We start from the raw sequence: 26012 nt of genomic DNA, 5'->3' as shown, positions 1-26012 counted from the left end.
CGACGTACAACTTTCATTCGTTGTACAGTCAAGTGTAAAAATATTGCACCTCAAAAATCATCTCAAAAATATGTCCCATAGCGCTCATGTTAGCGAATTAACAAATTATATAACGACATATTTTTGAGTAAGTTGTCTACACTCGTATTTTTACACTTGGCTGTACCATGGACCTTGGACCATGGACCTTATTATATTACCAAATGCATAAGGTCCACGTGTTGCTATCAACAAATCCGTTTTAAGTGAAACACGTAATAAAAGTACCCAGGTATCTACCTAATAGCCAATTATTGTATAGGTACCTAGGTAGTAGGACTTGTGATATAAGTAGGTATCTACTATCTACCTACTTATATCACAAGTCCTACTACCTGGGTACCTATACAATAATTGGCTATTAGGTACCTACAAGTTCACATGCAATTCCTATTTATGATCATTGCTTGAACTTTGTGGTATGGTAATATATTTTTACGATTTACTTGTAAATAAAGCACCTAGTTACAATAGCTTCCGAGACATGTTATATTTATTTATAGGTACACTCTGCAAATATAATCTGTCAAGCCATTTCCGACAGTAGAAAAAGAGCACCAAATTTAAAAAATGTAGGCGCGATGGGTCATCACCTGGTCATCACGAGCCATAGAAAATTTGAATTTCTATTCCTTTAAGATAGATATCATTATTGCTAAAAATAATGATGACAATGTGAAAACTCTCTTATGGTCAGTGGGAGTTCTACCTTTTTTAAATACCTATTTGAACATTTCTTAAATATATTTAGTGATTTAAAAGAGATAAGTACAATATCTTAAAAATGACGCGCTAAAAGTACTTAACCTGTACCTGTGCCTACAGAGGTTATTGGTTCAAATCTTCTTTGTCCTTGCAGTTAATACACGAAATCTATTTTATTAGCATTGGCACTTTGATAATTTATTTTTCGCAGAATTGGTCAGCGTCATCGACCTTCTTAACGCCGCCGCGTTGCAAAAGTACCTACCCTAATGCTGCTGCAGTCAGCATCCGTATGTCACCTTTATTTAAATATATTAGTCAAACGGTGTACGGATTTACTATAATATATTTTACTGGTATTTATAAAGTAAATATTGTTTTTTGCTAATTAACTGCATTATATTGGTTTTAAATTTCTAGTTACAATATAACTAGGACAATATCACGATACTTACGGTAATATTTTAAAATTAATTACTAAAGCTTACATTTCGTGGATACCTACTTTCTTCCTAAAAATCTTAAATTTCAACATTTATTTGTATTTGGGATATAATGGAATTATCCATACATTTTGGTGATCTCTTTGAATACTGTGATATATGTTACTTGCCTATTAATACCTATTTCGGTGCAAACAAACTTCGTAAAAAAAACATTTTCAAGGATAATAAATTAGTTGTAACAAATTATCTTTATCCCTTCAAGTGGCGCCAGCGAAAACGCAAAAAGTAGTCAAGTGGCGGGGCCCCGGTGGGTGGTCAGCGCAGATTAAGAAAATTTTACAAAATCGTCGATTTAAGCTTTTCTGTGAAAGTATATTAAATCACATGTTGTTAGAATCAGCGTTATATAGGCTATTTGAATATAGCAATTAAATTATTCTAATGTTTACCTATATATTTGGCCAGACCTAATCAAACTCCGGAAGAATGACAGTTTTCCAGCTTCCTTGTTAAAAATGACTACCACCATAAACCTAATTGATTATTGGAGGTAATTGCTATTTAATTATCAAAGGAAGACTTTTATCTTTAAGATTAAATAAATAAAAGGGACCTAAGATACAATTTCTGTTACAAAACAACCTCTTAAAAAACGAGACCTCGGACTACGCGGTCGCTCCCGAATCAATGGTCCTCACCAACAAATTTTATACCAAGTGTTTTTGTGTTTCTTATGGTATGCTATCCTTCTCTAACTCGCTACCTAATTTTGGGCGCTAGAAGAGCGTAACTATACCTACTTAAATGCGTTCAATTTCACCTCTAAACACGTTAACACCTCATTAACCACTCACTGGTGGATGACAGTTTACTGGTTTTCGCATCGACCATTCACGGGTTGACCCGGTTGACCGCCACTTGAAGGGTTATGCTGGCCGTAATTTGCGGTTTTTGAATACATGACAGAGAACTTATGATGTATGTAATGTAACATTTCAAATAGGTACCCCCAAGGGTTCCATATACTCCGTGGTTCCATATAGCCCCACGAGACGGGAACTGAAACCTTGACTGACTACGAGGAAATTGATTTCCATGTCATTGTCATCCATCACTCATCGCGTAACGATACGTGTGATTATTTTAAATTACCATTAGGCCAATTCGCTCGTACTTTAGTAAGACTACCTATTAATTAATATTAAAAAATACATAAATTTAAAGAGATAAAATTTTATCATAATGGAACTGTTTATTTTAGTATCATGGAAATAGCCTATTCCGCCTAAAGTGATGTGCGTGCACCATCAAAATGTGAGAACGAAGCAAGCTTACATCCTGACCGGTTTTTAATGACGGTTATACATATTTATAATTTCAATGTCATTGCATTGTTTATAATTTCGAGGATATGCATTGTTACAACCAATTTTACTATGAGAACTTTCTTATCTGTGGTAGTAGGTAAATCTGTACTTTTTTTTAATCTTATTTATTTTATATTAATGTTATTTAACATTATCGATTTTTGTAAGGTTATGAGTTTAAATTGGGAACATCAGCCAAAACTCAAGTGGGGCATTCTAGTATTCAGAGATATTAAAACAGTTATCGATACGAAACGTCAATTCAGTATGTTTTTTTTAAATATAAACCGCTCGACACGACATTTGATCTCGAGTGACATGAGAATAGGGGCTTCATTCGTTTGTCTATGAATTAAAAAAAACTACGGATTCTTGACATGCGTGAAAAAAGTTTGCATTTACATATTTTAATTAGTTTTAAGTACAAAATTAATTTGTTTTGTTGTTTTTAAACAAACTTAAAGCAAAGTTTCGTGTAAAATGAGATAAAGATATTTCGGAGACGCCACCTCTCAAATCTGCGAGTTCTGCCAGAGAGCAACGATGCCCCATCGCATGTCGGTTGAAATATGAGGTTAGTGAATACATATATCATAGAAAGTTTATGATATAATATGTGAGTAGATAAAGTAGTGTATGTAACTGTACATGATTAGGCATTAAAACACTCGTGTGATGTATTTTAATGCCTTGCATTATGTAGCAGTCACATAAACTGCTATTTCGCGCTTGATAAAGTCAGTTGAATGTTGTAAGTTGTAAATAATTATAGTAATTAAGTATTTTAGGTGCAGGCATCGTTTACTTTTCTAAAGTGCTTATACTGAAATTCCATGTAATTTGTAACCACTGAATTTTTATTATAATTTTACTATAGTGCGGTCTTTTATTTTTCCAAGTTTTCGATTTTTATCATACTTCGCTCGAATCCTTCTATAACTGATAAAAAAATATTATACCTACGTATAAAAAAAAAACCGGTCAGTATTTAGAGGTTTCACAACATCAACAAATATTTTTCAAATAACCCACGACTCTACATCAGACGGTAATAGAAAATGGTTTAAGCGGCTATCATCCATGTGGAGATTAGTGTGATACTGAACCTTCTACAGATAAATTAATTTTAAAATTAGTAGTAAACTTGGATTGGGTGCGTATCATAATGAATACGAACTTTTGGTATAATTTCAGTTTACAAACGTTCAAAACGTATACAAATCTTATGTATAATGCAATAAATCTATATTTTCAATTAGTATTAACATAAAAATAATATAACATACAATATACATACCGCTGTTTGGTATAACATACAAATAAACTAATTACATTTAATATAACATTCATTATGCATATAAATTAAAATAATGAATAACATCTCATATTATAAGTATCTGAACAAAACATCAGTAAAATTATTTGGATAGCTCAGTATTTCATAGGTTATCGAAACGAATTACTGTCAGAAATGTAGGTTAGGTTAGGACTGTGACTCCCCAGAAAAAATAACTGCTACCAGAAAAGTAGGTTAGGTTAGGTAAGAACTGTGACTCCCTAGAAAAAGAAACCGCTACCAGAAAAGTAGATTAGGTTAGGTTAGAACTGTGACCCCTCAGAGAAAGAAACTGCTACCAGAAAAGTAGGTTAGGTTAGGTTAGAACTGTGACTCCCCAGAAAAAGAAACCGCTACCAGAAAAGTAGGTTAGGTCAGGTTAGAACTGTGAATCCCCAGAAAAAGAAACTGCTACCTGAAAAGTAGGTTAGGTTAGGTAAGAACTGTGACTTCCTAGAAAAAGAAACCGCTACCAGAAAAGTAGATTAGGTTAGGTTAGAACTGTGACCCCTCAGAGAAAGAAACTGCTACCAGAAAAGTAGGTTAGGTTAGGTTAGAACTGTGACTCCCCAGAAAAAGAAACCGCTACCAGAAAAGTAGATTAGGTTAGGTTAGAACTGTGACCCCTCAGAGAAAGAAACTGCTACCAGAAAAGTAGGTTAGGTTAGGTTAGAACTGTGACTCCCCAGAAAAAGAAACCGCTACCAGAAAAGTAGGTTAGGTTAGGTTAGAACTGTGAATCCCCAGAAAAAGAAACTGCTACCTGAAAAGTAGGTTAGGTTAGGTTAGAACTGTGACCCCTCAGAGAAAGAAACTGCTACCAGAAAAGTAGGTTAGGTTAGGTTAGAACTGTGACTCCTCAGAGAAAGAAACTGCTGCCAGAAAAGTAGGTTAGGTTAGGGTAGAACTGTGACCCCTCAAAGAAAGAAACTACTACCAGAAAAGTAGGTTAGGTTAGGCTAGAACTGTTACTCCCCAGAAAAAGAAACTGCTACCAGAAAAGTAGGTTAGGTTGGGTTAGAACTGTGACCCCTCAGAGAAAGAAACTGCTACCAGAAAAGTAGGTTAGGTTAGGTTAGAACTGTGACTCCTCAGAGAAAGAAACTGCTACCAGAAAAGTAGGTTAGGTTAGGGTAGAACTGTGACCCCTCAGAGAAAGAAACTGCTACCAGAAAAGTAGGTTAGGTTAGGTTAGAACTGTGACTCCTCAGAGAAAGAAACTGCTACCAGAAAAGAAGGTTAGGTTAGAACTGTGACCCCTCAGAGAAAGAAACTGCTACCAGAAAAGTATTAGGTTAGGTTAGAACTGTTACCCCCCAGAAAATTAAAAGGTTAGGTTTATTGCGTGGTATTTGTTTTGTATATTATATTATTTCAACGTTATACCTTTTTATACTTATCATAAACGATATTATATGTAAAGTGTATTATACATTATAAAATTATAGAATTCATTGTTATACGTATCGCACGTTATACTTATTGCACGTTATGCCATTCAAAATTATACTAATTGAATTTATATATTCTGAGCAATATATTATAGGTTTGTATACGTTCTATTACTTACCCACTTGGATTTAGGTTACTCGATAAATGTTCTAATTAAGATTTTTCCGTTTTTCCACCTGTTTCCAAAGCAAGTGCTTTTATCGTATTATAGACGCAAAATTCAGTTTTCTCATTCAATTTTAGTATCAGTTCGTTATATTTTGTCATTTTAGAACATAGTTCATTTTCACGCAATGTATGGGGTTCTCACTCTACCTTTTCAATTTGCGCAACCTCTTAACGTTATTCGATTCTTTTGAAAATCGAAATACATAGTTTTTAGAGTGGGGAGACTCCATTCGTGAGCGAAGTCAGGAAAATTATTACAACTACATATTTTTTTCCCGTAAGTACATAAGTGAAACACCCTCATACAATCAAGTTTTCTTAAGTCAATATAATTTTCCTCTACTGATGGTCGAAAATTCGTCAACGTCTAAGTAATAGATAATATGCATATGCGTTGCAGGACTTGCAGGGTTGTTATTATGGTTGTATTGCAACATCTTTTGATTTTTTTTAGAGCAATTTCTATTTTTACCGATAAATGCATTCTAAAATTAAAAGTTTTGAACAGTCACGTTGAATAGACCAATTCAAACATTTTATAACCACATTGTAAATTAGAAATACGGAATGAAACGGATTAACCGATTGTAATACCAATTAAACATGTCTAAAAACTACCGCTACAAACCTGCTTTTAAATAAAAAACTGCATCCATATCGGTTCACCTGCTTAAAAAACAGCTACGCTGCCACAGACACACACACATAGTGATCAAACTTATACCACCCCTCTTCTTGCCAGGCAGGTGGGTAAAGGTAGGTACAATTAAGTTAGGTTTGTGCAATAAACAAGTGGATAGTAAACGCCAATCGATACCTACATTTTTTGTTTCGTTTGGAGTTTGTCGATGTATAAATTTATTGTCATCTTGGCCAGGCCCCACGATCTTTCAAAAAAATAAAAGCAATCAGTTTTTGGGTATAATGGCTCCACCGATTCTACATCAAAGAATCTCTCGCAAACTACATCCTTTTCATAACGAATCTGCTATAATAGTTATTCATTAGATTATAGTTGTTATAGTTACACATATTTAGGTCCAGATCATGCACTCTCTACCAAACTTTTTATTTATGATATATTTCAGAAATCGCCCATCGCTCATCTACTAAAAAAGTTTACCCAGTGTTATACAAGTTATTCAGGTTCTTTGGGCTTCTCTTCAAAGTGTGTAACTAAGTACCTACAAAACATATTTAACTTTTTTATTTTATTTATTTGGTAAGTGCCTTTGTTTACGACGCCACAGGACAGGCTATGCCTAATACCCTAGTGTGAGGGTCAGCATAAGTGCCTATTATATTTCTGTACAAACATTTTGGTTTATGTTTAGTATTATTTTGCTATTTTGTATTTAACGTGGAGGAAAGAATGGGTTATCGTTTCATACACAGAATTTGAAGAATAAGTTGTCACTCCTGAGACCAATTTGTTCTTCACAAAATGAGTACCTATCCCTTATAAGATAAGGGATAAGGGTTCAATCAAAAATTAAATTTCACAGCCCTTAACTTTGTATATGACAGAAGAGTCGTGCTTTGCAGTATGAAAGAACCAATTGAAGGGATGTTTACAAAAACAACATAACTGCTTAGAGCGGTTGGCACTTTTTTAAGAACATTGTTAATCGTTTCAGGTGTCAACCAGTGTAGTCAGTTATGTTGTTTTTGTAAACACCCTTCAATTGTAAAGTAAGGTTTGTGATTTGAGATTTCAACACCACAATTTAGCGCACTAAAGCCATAAAACTTGATTATATAGTCAAGGTAAAATATTATTTGTCTTATCTACACTAAGGATAGTTCTAACTCACACATGTCGTTGAATATCAAAATTACTTACGCAAATACGCGTCTTCGCCGTTTACGTTGCAAAATGCCGCAACCAAAAACACTATTCCGTACGCGATCATCGTAGCAATGTCACTCGGAACAACGGCGGCGAATGATGTCCGTGCGAGGACTGTGTCGCAACCGCGATGAACCACCTTTATGTATGGACTGGACCTGTAGCTGTGGCTGACGAGTTTCAAGCAAGCTGCGAAGGTAGCAAATACCTAGAATCTTTTTTTGACACGCTAGGAATATGTTTTTTTTATGACAAAACAATCCAGGGTCAGGGTCATCCCGGTTGGCCCGGCGTGTCGATCAAAACTAGGTAAGTATGTAAAAATACGAGTATATTTACACACATACCTTGGTTCAAAGATAAATCTATGAAATTTATTTTCTCGTGTTTTAGATAGAATATTGATATCAGGTGAAATTCAAATTGTAGCGTCGTTTTGTTTTGGTAAATATTGCTTTTTAACATAAGGTATCTTATGCGTCACATTTTCTTATTTGTCACAAAATAAAGTGTAAGGTCAATGCAGTCAAATCCGTCTGCGGAAAATTCCTTAAGGGGCCCACTGATTAACAGTCCGCCGGACGGTATCGGCCTGTCAGCTTAGACAAAATTTTGACAGTTCCGAACAACTGACAGGCCGATACCGTCCGGCGGACTGTTAATCAGTGGGCCCCTTTACACGAGCGTATTTTTTTCAACCGATACAGACCTTTTAACTGCTGAAACTAATACCAAACTAAACTAGCAACTAAAACTAATATTAGACAAAGATAGTCGAATAAAATGTTACTTGATTGTTCATGTTAAATTAAATTTCATGTTATTTCAGAATAAGGGGTCATCCATTAATTACATCACACGTTTAGGGGGAGGGAGGGGGTCAAGAAAATGTGACATATTGTGACATGGGGGAGGGGGGAGACACAAACTTTGTGACGTCACTTTAAATTCATCAGTAACCGAAAATTTATTTAAATTATTTTATTCGCTGTACATTTAAATAACAAGTTTTTAAAACGATAATCGTTTTTATTCGTATAATTTTCTTTCCTAAGCAGTTTTGGGTTATAAAATTACTAATATTTATATCGTCAAAAATATTTTGATAAATTATTAATAATACTTACTTAGATACTTACTTAATTCGATATGGCGATTTCGTAGAAAAAATGTGACGTCACACTAGGGGGGAGGGGGTTTGCCAAATGTGACCAAGTGTGACAAGGAGGGGGGAGGGGTCAAAAAACCTAGAAATTCGTGTGACGTAATTAATGGATGACCCCTAACGTGTAAATTTCATGTTATTTCAGAATAACGTCAATCAGTAACTTCGATGGATTGTGTTGTCATGCGAATTGATTGATACAGGGAAGTTACACTCTTATAGTTTGAATGAGTTGATACGTGAATTTGAACCATATGAATATAGGACGGTAAAACTGCTTTTTAAACGGGTTCTCGTTCACTTATGACGGCATCAGTAGCAGCAGCGACCGCAGCATAAGAAAAAATACCTTAACCCCAAAAATGTACCTCGGAAAAATTCCGGTAGGTATATAATAATTGTCATTTATTTCTGCTAATAGAATAAAACTCTTTCATCATCTTCACGACTGTGCCATAAGGTTACAAACTGTCAGTTAATTTAATAGTGGGACGATGGTACAGACATTTGGGAGAACGCGTACCTGCAAATTCGGAGGTCGCGATCTCTGCAGGTCGTAGAACTTGGCGAGGACAGTAAATGCGTCACACGTGTCGACAAGTGAAATGGCAAATGGCCATTATTTTAATCACTCTCCCAAGATCCTTCGTCAATAAACCATTCGAACAATTAACAGTGCAATTAACGCATCAAGTGAAGTGTCAATGGGGAACTTGTGGGAATAATTAATAGGTACTAACGATTCATAGAAAAAGATTTCGTTTCTTACTAGCTAACAATTGCTGTATACCGTACCTACGTGGTTGCACTTACTCGTACTTCGCCGCAGAGATACAGATAACTGACCCCCTGAAAGTTTATATGTAAGAGGGAGGGGTACATCTGTATACAGAAGAGAGTCACATTTGTACAAATAGCTTTTACGAGTATGAACCATCAAAGCTTTATTGTGTTTAAAAATATAGAACAGTGTTATTTTATTTTAATGACATAGAAGTTTTTTTTAATTCATAATATGAATTTTTAGAGTTCCGGACCTCAAAAGAAAAAACGGAACCCTTATAGAATCACTCGTGCGTCTGTCTGTCTGTCCGTCTGTCACATCCTATTTGCTCAGAAACTAATGGATCAATTAAGTTGAAATTTGATACATATACCTATGTAAATTAGTGACCCAAAGATGGACATGTAACGTAAACAAATGAATTTTAAACATGGGCGCCCTTTTATCTCCGAAACTACTGGGTCTAAAATTTTGAAAAAAGTACACAAAATACCTACATAGTTCTTTACCATGTTTACCTAAAGTGACAGGAAAACCTATTAGAAATGTGCAGTCAAGCGTGAGTTGGACTTAATGTACGGAACCCTTGGAACGCGAGTTTTTAGTCGGTTCTTTTGCGGTGCAATACTATTGCAATTTGTATCTGTATGTATAGGCCTGTTGCAAGTAACAAAGAATCATGGAAATAATGGTTTCAACGAAACATGTATGTTAATATGATTCTAAAAAATGGCCCAAATTCAGTATAAACTGAAGGATTATTAATATATTCAATAAAATAAAAGTGCAAAATTCTCCAATCGGCCATTTTTACTGAAACGCCAATCAGAAACGTTCCAAACAGTGACGTCATCAATCCATAACATATTTCTTAGAGCAACATAGACAACCTCATTGACCGAAATCTATACGTGGGCACCAAAGAGTTCGAAAGGTGCAAAAAAAATGTTATTTCGCCACTAAACATTTATTACGTCCAAAACATATTACACGATATAAAGTAGATATCTATTTGTTATTATTTAAATAAAATGCTAAATAATACGATATTTCAGCAACAAACTTTTTTAATTATTTGGCTGAATGGAACTATCATTGCCATGTTGGCTGTCGTAACTAGAAAAAATGAAAAATTAAAAAGTAAAACCGGCGATCGGTGATTTTCACTCAAAATTTACACGTATCTAAATAATTCATCTAAAACTGCAACCGTGTGAGAGTTTTTGTGTAAAATGAGTTATTGTGATAAATTTTTGTAATGTATTTATTATCCCTAATCGTAATATATGGTGCTGAATTAACAATATCATTCGGATTCAAGGGAAATTCGTAACTGTAAGTATGTAAACAATATCTACCACCCTACCACCAACTAAATGATGACGTCACAAATGGCATGCGAGGCGTTTTCGCGCGAAGTTTAAACTAGCTATAATAAAATGCAATTATCTATGTTAAATCTTATGAGTATAACTGAAATATAGTGTTTTTCGGAACTAATACAAGTGTACCGACGAAATTAAAAGGGTTTTCAAAATTTGTCATCAGGCCTATTGTATTAATGTTCCTCGTGTTTTTGCAATATTAGCCATGGAAGACTTTTGTAATAGGTACCTACTTACTGTTACTATGTAACCGATCACGGAAAATAATATCATGGTATTATGGTCATAGATCAAGTAATTAGGTACCTATAAAGAGATCGTGGACAAAACAACTAAATTATCATACTTAAAAAAAGAGTTGAATAATAATAATTAATTAATTAGTAATTACCTTCCGTTTGTTTACTTATTTCAGTCAGTTGCCTGGCAAAGGTGATGTCATTCGCTGATTATTTGTGTGTAGCATTTTTTTGACATATATTGTTCCTGTTTTAGACTCTAGCTTCAAAACTAATTAAATAATCATAATTATTAACGCGTTTATTTAAATATTACCGGTACAGCTAGTGTTAATTAACATTGAATATAGAGGTATACCTAACTCACACGTTTTGTAAATTTGTACCTTAGGTAAATTAGGTGTGATTTTCTAGTAGAAAGTAGGTACCTAGCTTATTTGTTTTGGAGCTAAATCAATTTTTTTAGGATGTAGGAGGCAAACGACCAGAATAATCACCTGATGGTAAGCGATTACTGTCGCCCATGGATGCCCGCAACACCAGAGGGGTTTTAAGTAGAGATGCCCCGAATAGTGGTTTTGGCCGAATACCGAATATTAGATCGCCGAATCGCCATTCGGCATGCGAACATTTTGAGTCACAATTATTATGAAAACCGTTCGCCAACAAAGCACACAGTTTGCTAAGATATACTTTTTGTTGAACAGAATTAATGAATGTAGATGGAATGTAGATTGTAGTTAGAGTCAATCAAATCAGACCCCATGATATATATAAAAAACATTTAATCAAAAATTTTATTTTTATTTTATTTGTTCAAAAAAGGGTGTCTTCGTATTTAACAACTTTCCAAGAATACGTTTTAAATATTAAATGTACTTACCTAGTTTTCGGTTATTTTTTCCTCGTGTATTTTTTCTTTTTAGGTATGTGCAACAGGGGTGCGTTTCGATGGCTATAGACATTTTTATTATAATATCAGTTGCAATAACGCTTATTTAGTATAATTATTAAATTATATAACAACACTGAATATATTCACATATGATATTATTATCGTTTTTTTTTATATAATGATTAATTGATCTAATAACATTTAACGTAACATTCTTGAAGTAAAATGCATATTTCCTATACGTACCGAATTTATGATATAAAGTTATTTCATCTAAAGTAGAATTGTTATAATTGTTATAAGGTTACTTTGTTGATATAATGTACATAGTACCTATTAGATAAAGATATATAATCCCACATTTACTATTTATTACACACTACAAAAAACGATACTCCTTCTAGGCTTCTACGTCTATAACGAACTGCTGTTTATAAGTAGGTAAGTAAGGGTTAGAATTGCGTCCATTACACAAAACAAACCACTACCAGAATACTAGGTTAGGTTAGGTTGGAATTGCGACCCCTACATAAAATGTAAGGAAAGAAGTGAATATAATTAAATTACAATCGGCGACGTGAATACTGTGCTCTTTGATTTGTCTTTTATTAAGAGTAGTTTGGAAAATATTGGTTTAGAACTGAATTTCAGCAAATGCGAACTCTTTATTCAAAAATCTTCTTGTACTTTGATCGACTTACAACCCAAATTTGACGATCTGACTCCCAATATCAAATCAGTAGACAAGTATTCTCTTTGCCTCCTGGGTTCTCCTATATTCGAAGAATCTTTTCCCGATTATATTTCTAACTCTATAACTAAATTCAAAAGTCACACGGATCGCTTACTCGAAATTGTCACCTATAGATGAGAGGCTTTTGTGGTCGGAACCCGGGAAGCCGGTTACTGGCTACATGCCCATCCTTCGCCCAATACTGGTACTGTCTTGGATCCGACCTCCCTTAGACTGGCGACTGGTTTCGGGGTTTCGGTGTGTACGCCACACATATACTCTTGTGGCATGGACGTGGACCGACTGGGACACCACGGATTATCTTGTCAAAAAAGTGCAGGCCGTTTTTCGAGACATGCGTCGCTTAATGACATAATCCGTCGGTCTCTTTTGCCACCATCAATGTGCCTGCTCTTCTTGAGCCGACTGGCATTATCAGAGATGATGGCAAGAGGCCCGATGGGGTGTCCTTAGTTCCTTGGAGCTTGGGACGGATGTTAGTGTGGGATGCTACCTGCTTAGACACACTGGCACCGTCCCACCTCCAACGGACTAATGTAAAAGTGGGCGGGGCGGCGGAAAGCGCCGAAATTTTAAAACGAAACAAGAGCCTCGGTAGAGAGTACCATTTTGTACCTTTTGGAATTGAAACTCTAGGTCCATGGGGTCCCAGCGCGCATAAGTTGTTCGCAGAAATCGCGAAGCGTCTGGTTGACGTAACTGGTTACCGAAGAGCTGGCGGCTACCTCGCACAACGTATCAGCATTGCGATACAGCGAGGAAATGTCGTCAGCATCCTTGGTACAATGCCTCAGGGGCCTATTTTAGATTTAAGCTAGTTATTAATTTCGTTTAGTAGTACCACTGTATAGTATATATATTGTAGGTTGATTCATTTTTCCGAATTTTCTATTTTCATCTGACTTTGCTCGAATTATTGTTCTAACTGATAAAAAAAATATTAAGCTTAGAATAAATTTAAAAGTGGAAAAATTACTGCCTTGGGTGAGACTTGAACTCACGGCCTCTGGATAGATACCCCAGCGCGCTGCCATCTGAGCCACCAAGACCTCATCCATAGCCAGCACATCTTTCCACCTTATTATGGGTCAAGGGGACCCTTAGCGACATCTACCGTAAGAGTGTTACACTTCTTAAACGGCTACCGGAGTTCCAAGTCATATTGGAAATTCACCAGTTACGATGTGCTACACATACTAATTTTAATTTTTAACAAGCAGAAACGTTTGCGCACGATGCCATTATAAGCTTAGAATAAATTAAAAATTGGAAAAAAATACTGTCTTGGGTGAGACTTGAACTCACGGCCTCTGGATACACCCAACCCAACCCAAGACAGTAATTTTTCCACTTTTAAATTTTATTTTATTTCTATACAATATATTAGGGAATATATTGTATGTAAATAAATGATTTTTAAGACTTAAAAAAAAACAAGTTTAGATTATGTAAATAAAACGCTATTTGCAAAAATACCTAGGTATATTATACCGAATAATACTTATATAATAAAACTTGTATGAAATGAGCATTATATCACATGATCGTTATAATAAATAAGTGTTATACCAAAAGATAATTATATAAAATAATATTAAACATTTTGATAATATACCAAATGTAGGTCTGTATATTATAGGTAGGTATATTATATTATATAAAATGAGTGATTATATTTTCCGAAATTCTATTAAATGTTGATATATCGACAGAATTGTTAATTATTTTTATATCGATCATTACACACCCAAAAACAAAGAATGCCCTTAAATCCGTCCTTACCCATCTGTAGATTCCTCTTGACCTTCACGACCTGTTTACATACCTATATTTATTATAAAAAAAAACAATACGGCCGCCTTGAGAGGACACTCACATTTTTGGTTCTTGTGCCCAAACTATTGAGCGGTTTTTTAATAAATCTAGGTTAATAAGAGTAATAAAAGAAATTCAAAATGGCGGCCATTTTTTACAACACAATCTAAAAACACAAGCTAAAAACTGGAAAAGAGAAAAAAAAAATTATAAGTAAGTATAGCGGATTACACGCATTTAAGACCAAACGAGGGTAGTTCATATTTTTTTCATTTAAATAGGTGATATCTACCTACATATACTTAATACTCTATTATAGATTGAATCATGGTCTAATAAAACATGGTCTTCTATTCCCAGAGTGACACAAGCCTACGTCACAATAACTTGGCCGGTATATATAGCGCTATCGCATATTATCATATAGCGCTGTCGCATGATGACGTAGGCTTGTGTCAGTTAGGTGACCTAGAAAAGACGGGAATAGAGTACCAGGCGGAGTATATTATTATACCATGGATTGAATTAAAAAATCGGCCAAGAGCATGTCGGGCCATGCTCAGTGTAGGGTTTCGTAGTTACCATTCTGTCAAAATAAGCCAAACGGGGGCTATTAGTAAGTATCATAAGGGAGTACCTTTGCAGCGCTTTGTACATTACCCATATAACCATTCCAGTCGCAGAATCATCAAAGTGGTAACTAAATGTCAGATGTGTCGTAACAGAGTCCACACAATGTGCCTAGAATTGTTTCGAAACAAATTGTCGTCGCCGTGTGTACACATTTCCGTAACAAGGTGTCGACACATTGTGTGCACTTTGCGTGCGGTTTGCGACTAAATCTGACAGCAAATTTGTGACAGCAAATGTCAATATAAAATACCTCTTGAAAACCAAGGTTTGTCAAACTACTATTAGTGTCTCGTGTGCTCGTAATTCTAGTAAGTCATCATGGGCGATGCAAATGATAATAATCGACCAAAACCATATAAACACCCAACATCCGTCAACCTTTTACAGAAAAGTTTTTAAAGAAATGCAATACGCTACTTAGGTCGTTTTCGTATAAATCTGGGGTGCTGAATCCATTTATGGTATCACTTAAACACCATTCCACAAAATTAAAAAAAAATCTTTTTAGGGTTCCGTACCTCAAAAGGAAAAACGGAACCCTTATAGGATCACTCGTGCGTCTGTATGTCTGTCCGTCTGTCACAGCCTATTTTCTCGGAAACTACTGGACCAATTAAGTTGAAATTTGGTACATATATGTAAATTAGGGATCCAAAGACCCAAAAAAACCTATTAGAAATGTGCAGTCAAGCGCGAGTCGGACTTAATGTACGGAACCCTTAATACGCGAGTCCGACTAACACAAAAGAAAGTATTTTAATAAGTTTATATGTTTTTACTTCGGAATGGTGTCAATGTGATACCATACCTAAATTTGGTACTGCGAATTTATATGAAAAAGATACCAAACATGGCCTCGTAGCTTTACTGATGTAGAAGTCAAGATAAAATTGAGAGCCCTAAATTCTTATTACTTGGCCTAACTTGTGTAGAAGGAAAAGGAGAAATAAAAGTCTTCGGCAGGAATATAAGACACAAATATATATTTTTTGAGTTACTATTTCAATCATCAAGCATAAACATGCCTTGATTATATTATTCTAGTGAGATCCTCATAGATAAACAAAAACATTTAAAAAATTACAAGGTCGAAATGTCACGGAACTTGTGAGAGTTATATGTGAAAAATAAAAACTTTTATGACAAAAAAATCTGGACACAATTTAAGAATCACCTAATTGCGTCGAGGAATCATCGTATTTTTGCTTGTTACCTCCTTGCTTCTTTTTTGTCCTTTGTATTCTGTAGCAATTGGATGGATCTGAAAATAAAGATAACTTGCGTTGTCACGGATGTCGGTTTTAGGGAGTGCAGAATTCGAAAATGATGATCATTTTATAATCCAAGATGGCGGCTACATATTTTGTCATAAAAGTCGTCATGAATATCGTTTTCTAGGTTTTAGGAAGTGCCGATTTCGAAAATGATGACCAGTTTGAAATCCAAGATGTCTGCCGTGCACTTTGTCATAAAAGTCGTCATGGATATCGTTTTATAGGTTTTAGGGAGTGCAGAATTCGAAAATGATGACCATTTTGGATTCCAGGATGTCTGATATGTTTCTCGCGGGAACAAATGGGAATACACTCATTACTGGTGTATTCCTATTTGTTCCCGGCCTACGTGATGCGGAGACAAATGGGTAGATTAGATTAGATTAGATTCATTTATTTCTTGTTGTAAATATACATTAAATTTCACACGTCAAAATAGAATGCATTTCACAAAAAGATCGTCACAACAAAAAATATCAATAATAATAATCTAAAAACAATAAAATAACAGTAATACAATATAAAACGACTTTCTATAAAATAGAAAAGAGTAGGTAAAATGTAAAAATCAGTCAAATTATAAAGAATATAAAAAATAAAAATGTCCAAAAATAATAATAAAAATATTTAAAATATACGACTAGCCTAGGTAATGTCTAAAGGTCAAAATTAATATATTACAATAATAGGAAATGTATGTCAATTGTTACTAATTTATAAAAAATTTAAATATACTTATTAAAAAATTAAATAGTCAAGATTTTATTCTTTATATTCTTTGACAGAATAGAGGGTTTTATTTAATAAAAGTTCCTTCAATCGGCGCCCAAATACATCATCCGATGATTCATTTTTGAGAGTGGCGGGTAGACGTTCATAAAACGCCGGGCCTATTACGCGTGGGTTTTTGTCGAGCAGCGCGAGGCGCCGCGGCACGGACTGTAATCGGCCGGTCTGGCGGGTTATTCTGCCAGGCATGTCTATGCGTTTAAATAAACGAATGTTACGGCGTGTGAACATAATAATTTCATAGACATAGAGAGAGTAGTGCGTCATTATGTTATATTGCTTGAAGAGCTGTCGACATGAGTGTCTAGGATGTACACCCGCTAATACACGTAAGGCCTTTTTTTGTAATTTGAACACCCTCTCTGATTCTGTGCAATTTCCGTAATAGTACGTATTATATGCAGCGCCTATTCCCTCAGTTCCCGCCGTAGACAACTGGGAATACATCTGAAAATTATGTGAAAAAAATATTTATATGCAACACCTATTCCATCTGTTCCTGGCGGGGACAAATGGGAATACATCAGATAATTGTGTGTTCCCATTTGTCCCCACCCCGATAAGGTGGGAAAATATGGGAAATATTTACATGCAAATCCTATTCCATCTGTTCCCTGCGGGGATAAATGGGATTACATCCGAAAATTGTGTGTTCCCATTTGTCCCCACCCCGGTAAGGTGGGTAAAAATGCGAAATATTTACTTTCAAATCCTATTCCATCTGTTCCCTGCGGGGATAAATGGGAATACATCCAAAAATTCGTTCCCATTTGTCCCCACCCCGACAAGGTGGGAAAAAATGGGAAATATTTACATGCAAATCCTATTCCATCTGTTCCCTGCGGGAATGAATGGGAATACATGTTTTAATGCAAATACATCCAAAAATTGTGTTCCCATTTGTCCCCACCCCGATAAGGTGGGAAAAAATGGGAAATATTTACATGCAAATCCTATTCCATCTGTTCCCTGCGGGAATAAATGGGAATACATGTTTTAATGCAAATACATCCAAAAATTGTGTTCCCATTTGTCCCCACCCCGATAATGTAAGAAAAAATGGGAAATATTTACATGCAAATCCTATTCCATCCGTTCCCTGCGGGAATAAATGGGCCCTGCGGGAATAAATGGGAATACATGTTTTAATGCAAATACATCCAACAATTGTGTTCCCATTTGTCCCCGCCCCGATAAGGTGGGAAAAAATGGGAAATATTTACATGCAAATCCTATTCCATCTGTTCCCTGTGGGAATAAATGGGAATACATTCAAAAATTGTGTGTTCCCATTTGTCCCCGCCCCGAAAAGGTGGGAAATATTTACATGCAAATCCTATTCCATTTACGTACAAAAATGTCCTCCTGTCAACTTTCAATCGAGATTTAATCGATAATTTATTCGATTAATATTCAGATTAATTCAATTTCAATCTATGTTAGGTCGACCCGTCGACTAAATTAATCGCGATTAAAATTTGAGGATTAACTTTTTTTATTCCATTAATTAGTCGAATAAACAGTCGATTAATGCCCTCATCTCTGACCACGGCATGGCTCTTACACTTTGAGAATATCTGAAAACGAATGAACACAAGGAGCCATTTTGCAAATCCAGTAACTTTGTTATTACTTTTGACAGCGCGTGTCATGTGTCTACACAGAGTCGACACAAAGTCGAAACATTGCAACTACTTTGTGACTGCAATATTTCTTAGCCTTAAACCATATTTATACATCATAATTAACAAGTTTAGTAGTATGTCAAGCGTTATTTCTGTTATTTAAGTATAGTAAACGCAACGAAGTACTAAAAATGCATCAAATTATATAGTTATGAACACAGGCAAAGAGAAGTAAACAATTTCATTGCCGGCTAAACTAAAACAATGTGGTGGCGCGTTGATTATATTACACTTAGTTTATCAAATCACTCGAGCAGTTTAATTCCCCATAATAATTTACGTCCTATTGTAATATAAATGCAAACAATATATAATTACGTCTTGTAATCCGTTTTAGAGATGGCGTATTAATGTCACTTATTTTTATTTAAGTATTTTTCCATCTGACAGTTTCCATTTGACAGGAACAAAATGAACGAATGAACGAATGATTTTGGCATAAAGTAGTCGCAAACTCGTAACAATGTGTGCACACGGCGACCACACTTTATGTCACTTTGTGTCATGTGTCGACCCTTCCCCATTTCTGGTAACTGTGTCGACACGGCGACGACTCTGCGACTGGAATTGTGACCGAAACAGACGGTGTCGACACAAGATGTGTCTACACTGCGTCGTAACGGCGACTGGAAATGGTTGTATGGGATACGTGTTATTACTAAGAAAAGAAGATTTTTTGCAATAACTCACAAATGATTAGACCAATCATGTTCGCTATAGTTTTCATTGAAAGTATTCATTAAGCTCTTATTTCACAATTTTTTTCATATTTATTGGACCCGTGGTTCAAAAGTTAGAGGGGGTTTTTTTTTTCTTTCCGAGCGCTTATTTCCGAAAATATTAACAATATCAAAATATGGTTTTAGAAGACCCTCATTCATTTTGAAAGACCTATCCAACGATATCCCACACTATTCGGACAAAACAAAAAAAAATTCAAAAAAAATCTTTTTGTATGGGAGGTACCCTAAAAAAAATTTTATTTCACCGTTCTGTCGCAATGCATGATTTATGTATCCATGTCAAATTGCAGCTTTCTAGCACTAACGATCACGGAGCAAAGCCTCGGACAGACAGACAGACAGACCTGGCGAAACTATAAGGGTTTCTAGGTGACTACGAAACCCTAAAAAGGGCCTTCAATATGATCAAGCCAACAATGAAGAAATTCAAGATGGCGGCGGTTTTTATTTTCAATTTTGACTACAGCTTAATAAAGGAGGCTTTCACCCTAGATCCTCAGATATCAATTTCCAGAAACAGATTATGATCAAACCGATAATGAAGAAATTAAAGATGACGGCTGTGTTTTCTCAGTTGTAAGTTTGGTTGTCACCTGACTAGATGCTGTTATCTATTAGATGTTATCCTGTCCACAGTCAACTTTGACATTGACTCGATTCGGAAACAAGTCCCTGGCTATGACGTAATTTGACCTGCCATTAAATGTAAGACTGGATTGACGACTCTATTAATCAACATAAGTATTTTGCCCTCCAAATTCAAACAGTAGTCACTGTTAGTCAGTGACCAGTGATCGGACAAATCATCATATATCAAAAATCATTTTATCTCAAAATAGGGCAAGATTTATTAAACTCATATTATGTGCACAGTACCTATCTTTATAAAATTTTCAGATTATACTTTAAAAAATGCAGTTCAAAATTGTAAAAAAAATTGTATCATGTTCCATACTAGAGTTAGACCAAGAAAAGTCTGTAGCGATTTTGATAGCCCACGCAGTGCAAGTGTTATTTTAAATGACAAACTTCTATACAATTATGAGGTATAAATGACACTTGCACTGCGTGGGCCATCATCAAAATCGCTGCAGACTTTTCTTGGTCTAACTCAATATTTATTTTTGCGATAAATTGTCCGAACTCTGCTAGTGAAATTATAGTGACTACTGGTTAAGGTCTAAACGTGTAACACTGTTAGATAACTTTCAATACTTTCATCATAGATATGGAGCTCTTTAAATTAGGTTAAAGGATGATTCACGCGAGATCGGCCCATGTCCGGGCCGTTCTAACTCTAACGTGAGTCTTGAGACGAAAGTGCCGCGCGCGATAAAAAAGTCGGCTACTTTGATTTTTTTAATGCAGTTTGTTTTGTCTCGGGGCCCTCTATGACATTTGGTCGAACAACCCCCACCTATCACGCACCGTTTAAAAGTTGCCATACAAAATAAAAGTGGCCAGTTTTCCCGCAATTGTAGCATTTTTCCAAAAATATTTTTTTCATAGGTATCTAGGGGACCCCGAGATTCCGTGACCAAAATCTCAGCGCGCTAGGACAAACTTGAAAAAATAAAAAAAAGTCGGCCATATTGAAAAAAAATGGCGGCGTCAAAAACTGCCAGGGTCTCTCTATGACATTTGGTCGAGCACCTAGGTCTGACCGTTTGGCCGGGCCGTCATACATTTTTCTGACCGGAAGCGGTAGACCAAAAGTCGGAATTTTCTGGGGGTAAGGACTACACCTAAACTATCGTGAATATTCATGGTATAAACTACGATAAATAAATAAATTCTTGTTCTCGAGAACATTCTCAGAAGTTACCGAGAAATTCTCATGTGGAAAGTTTCGCAACTTTGGAAAGTTCTCGTGAGTGCATTGCTACGCTTATCTCGCTTGTTGTACATATTAGGTAAATGTCGTAAGTCTTATTTTTTACTCTCCACTCTCCACATGGTGTAAAAAACGGATCAGGATTTTTCTACGACCTATTTATATTTTAGTTCTGACGCAAACAGGTAGTTAGACCAGTTCTTACAAAACAATTTGCAGTAGGACTTCGAACTTTACATATTTAACTTTTTTGTAGCGTATTCCACTCTTATTAATTAATGTCATCAGTGCCATCATTGAATAAGTAATAGTACTAAAGTGCAAAACGTGCATTCGCTTTTAACAAAAAAATAATAATTTTAGATACTTTCGTCGTAGAGAAATAAGAGCTTACTTTTTTCACTCTGGCGTTCACCATAAAGTGAAGGCGAAATGTGCTTTACGAGTAGGTACTTAAAGATAAGCTAAGTTGGTACTATATATTTACAGAGCAAATTGTAATAAGTTTTTGTGCATTCCACATAATTTAAACGACCTACCTCACCTAGTTTTTTAAAACTAGCTTCTGGGGTGGGGTAATGATGATGATTGATAAAAATTATCCTATGTCTTTTCTCAGGCCTAAAACTATGTCCATATCCATACCAATATTTCATCTAAATCGGTTCAGCGGTTTAGGGGGAAGCGGTAACAGACAGACAGATAGTTAATACTTTCGCATTTATGATATTAGTAGAGATTAGGGATAGTATCAATTAAGTATGGACCTACCTACTTTACTTGCGTGTGAGCAGCACTGACAATAACGTCAAATTAAAAAAAAAAAAAACAAGATTTTGCTTATTTTTTTAATGATTGAATGCCGCTTGGATGGGACAAAACCTAACAGGCCAATTAGAACGCACACTGACATCAGAATGATATTTGAATCGTGTTATTCAGGTATCGTGAATTTCGCTCGTACTTGTCCGTACATGTATTAGCGCGGGCGAGACGCACGATAACGAAATAACATTGTTTAAGTACCTATATGTACATCATTCATATCTTACACTACGTTCGAATTGGCTTGTATGAATACCGCAACAATAATAATTAATGGAGCTTCCTTCTTCCTCACAATGTAATTGTACGTCGTTTTTCAAGAATCATCGCTTATTAACAGTTTGGGTACCACTTACGTTATTGACGTCGCTTTTATATGGACATATTTAATCCCGGAAGCATCGAGAAGAGTTTCGATCTCATCAAGTAATTTATTGCAAAGAGACATAAATGTTTTGGCAGGAAGTAATGGATGTGTATCAGACGCGGCTCATTTAAGTACTGATTTCAGTCATATGGAATAGGGTTGTTGCCTGTATTTGAAATAAATTATTTCACACCATGCACGAAATAAAATACCAGAAAAATATTAAAAAACGTACACAACAGTTATTATATGTATAGGGTAATTCGCGAGTAATTGGGCACAGGCCAATAACTTATTGGCTGTTTCATACATACCGGCTGCTGTGATGCCGCTGATTTCTATGGGACCGCCAAAGTTTTTTTTCGCGATTTTGGCATTGGTCCCATAATAAAAATTGTACAGCAGCGGCGCGGCGCGACGCGCGACAGTAACTATATCACCCGCGAGATAGACACCCCCCTTTTTCTAACTGTATTAATAAAGTAGGGGTATATAGTCTATCTCACGGGTTAGATATTATCGCGTCGCTCCTGTGCTAGTCCTACTGTCTGTCTGTCTATTACTTCTTCACAGCTTATCCGCTAATCGGTTTATAAAGTTTAGTATGGAGTTGGAGATAGTTTGCGGCCCGAGGAATGACACCTGTGTCATTCCTCGGGCCGCAAACTGCGTGGAATGATTGAGTTAAACTACCCTGGTATACCCTGGTAGTTTAACTCAATCATTCCACGCAGGCGAAGTCTCGGGCAGAGGCTAGTAGATAATAAATCTCCTGTCAAAATAGAGCAACTGGTCCGGCTGAAATGGATATCATTTCTATCAATGGAATGAAGCGGGTCTTAATTTTCAGCATCGGCAATCCGGGTAATAGGAGAAATGTAACTTCGAATGACGTACGTTTTATTTAAGCGGGTATTGAGAGAACAATATCTATTTTCTCTAGGTACTTCGTTTATTTAGCATTAGAAAAAAAGTAATCTATTCTGATGTGTCTTTTTTTATTAAAAACGCTAAAAATAGTAGGTAGCTAAATATAATCGAACGAGCGAGCGAAGCGAACGAAGTTCTTATCGAACGAGCGAGCGAAGCGAACGAAGTTCTTACATTCGACTTGGGACACGCGGCTGGCTAGGGGCACGTCCCGGCATTTCGATGTTTTTAAGCTGAACTATCAGAGGATAGTTTGATACTCAAGAACTTAAGTAAATTTGTTCTAATTTAAATGAAATTGGGTAAACGTGTAGTTGAGGGCATTATATTTTAGTAATTAAATTATAAGTAGGCTCGATCAACGGGTTATTGAGCTAGAAGAGCTTAGAAGGCTAAAAAGCTATTTGTGAGGGGTCTTGCTATTCTGGTCATCTTTTTGCAAGAAAGTATGGTCGAGTTTGGTATCAAATGAAAGTGCTCGGCTTGCACTTTTATAATATCGTTTTTAAATTTACCATTTTGAAATAATTAGCAAGATAAAAATAAACATAATATAGGTATTTGACATTTGACAGGAAATATTTCGGCTTACCACAGATACAGTATCCAGTTAAGGGCTCCACAGATCTTGTAATTTCCGCCTATATAATCAATGCCGCCTATAGTGGGACATAAAATAGTAGAAATTAAATAAAATGGAACTCTAAAATTTCCATACTATAGTCGGTCAAACAAGTTTGTCAGTAGAAAAAGGCGCGATATTCAAATTTTCTATGGGACGATAACCCTTCGCGCCTACATTTTTTAGCCGCTTTTTTCTACTGACGGAAATGGCTTGACAGACTATAAATTGTTGCCATGTGTAAGCACTTTACGTCAAAAATGTGACAGCTACGTATAAAGTGGCGCCCTCATTTATTAACCGACTTCCAAATCTCAAAAGGAGGAGATTCGATTGTGATTTTTTTTATGTTTGTTACTCCATATCTCCGTCATTGGTTTACCCTTGAATTGCCGACAGACATTTCATCGAATGTTATTTCGAAGACAATGTTTCAAGTATTTTCATTTTATCGACAAGTTATTGCGTCGAAGAATCGATACTATTAAATTTAAATCGGGGACTTTTAATTGGTACTTGAGTTATGTTGTATATAGTTTATATCCTGGTATTTCTTTACGGGTTTTCTTGTTTCATTTTGGATTGTATTTAATAAAATTTATTACGCGTAAAATTATTTCAATTTGTAATATTTCGTTATCGAATCGCAATCACGTCAGTCGGCTCTCTCTGCGCGATTATAGGTATGTGCTCTAATTATGAAAATATAATTTTACAAGGCTGCCATTTTCATTTTGGGCAAATTATAAATAGGTTGGTAACAAGAATTTTACTTACTAAGCCGTTCATTTCTATGTAGGGTCGCAGTTCTAACCTAACCTAAACCTACTTTGAAAGCCGTTCGTTTCTGTGTGGGATCGCAGTTCTAACCTAACCTAAACCTACTTTCATAGCCGTTCGTTTCTGTGTGGGATCGCAGTTCTAACCTAACCTAAACCTACTTTGAAAGCCGTTTGTTTCTGTGTGGGGTCGCAGTTCTAACCTATCCTAAACCTACTTTGAAAGCCGTTCGTGTCTGTGTGGGGTCGCAATTCTAACCTAACCTAAACCTACTTTAAAAGCCGTTCGTTTCTGTGTGGGGTCGCAGTTCTAACCTAACCTAAACCTACTTTGTAAGCCGTTCGTTTCTGTGTGGGGTCGCAGTTCTAACCTAACCTAAACCGACTTTGATAGCCGTTCGTTTCTGTGTGGGGTCGCAGTTCTAACCTAACCTAAACCTACTTTCATAGCCGTTCGTTTCTGTGTGGGATCGCAGTTCTAACCTAACCTAAACCTACTTTGAAAGCCGTTTGTTTCTGTGTGGGGTCGCAGTTCTAACCTAACCTAAACCTACTTTGAAAGCCGTTCGTTTCTGTGTGGGGTCGCAGTTCTAACCTAACCTAAACCTACTCTGAAAGCCGTTCGTTTCTGTGTGGGGTCGCAGTTCTAACCTAACCTAAACCGACTTTGATAGCCGTTCGTTTCTGTGTGGGGTCGCAGTTCTAACCTAACCTAAACCGACTTTGATAGCCGTTCGTTTCTGTGTGGGGTCGCAGTTCTAACCTAACCTAAATCTAAAATTCTTACAACAGAAAAATGTATAAATGTGTAGTATGACATATAAAAATGTATTAAAGTAATAAGTCGAACAAATGAATTGCAATGTTTAGTAGTTGTACCAATTAAAATAATTTGAAACGAATTAGCGATCAAGTAATATTCGTTGAATAGTATTTCTACGCAGTAAGAAAAATTGAATTAAATAGTATATGAAACAAAATAACGCCAAACAATATTACTAGTACCAACGTTTCGATGAAACGTTGTCGATGAAATAATATTCTATGAAAAGTTTGTCGGCAAAACAAGGGTACACCCTCCGTCATTACTGGAGCGATTTTGAAAATTATTTTTTTGATTGTATGTAGGTAT

At 35.8% G+C, this 26012-nt stretch overlaps 1 protein-coding gene and 1 long non-coding RNA gene across 2 annotated transcripts in view; both read right to left on the bottom strand.

Moving 5' to 3' along the window:
* Positions 1 to 7509, bottom strand: part of LOC134806881 (circadian clock-controlled protein daywake-like) — a 44469-nt gene extending 36960 nt beyond the window's left edge. The window contains exon 1 of the mRNA XM_063780298.1: positions 7357 to 7509. Within this exon, the coding sequence (XP_063636368.1) occupies positions 7357 to 7426 (70 nt within the window). The 5' untranslated portion in view covers positions 7427 to 7509. The remainder of the gene's footprint in view (positions 1 to 7356) is intronic.
* LOC134789411 (uncharacterized) overlaps positions 1 to 26012 on the bottom strand; it is a 550672-nt gene that overhangs the window by 168393 nt on the left and 356267 nt on the right. The gene's annotated exons all lie outside the window — the stretch shown is intronic.

The sequence above is a fragment of the Cydia splendana genome, chromosome 3 (assembly GCF_910591565.1).
Source record: "Cydia splendana chromosome 3, ilCydSple1.2, whole genome shotgun sequence".
Lineage (NCBI taxonomy): Eukaryota > Metazoa > Arthropoda > Insecta > Lepidoptera > Tortricidae > Cydia > Cydia splendana.
This window is presented reverse-complemented; position numbering and strand designations above follow the sequence as displayed.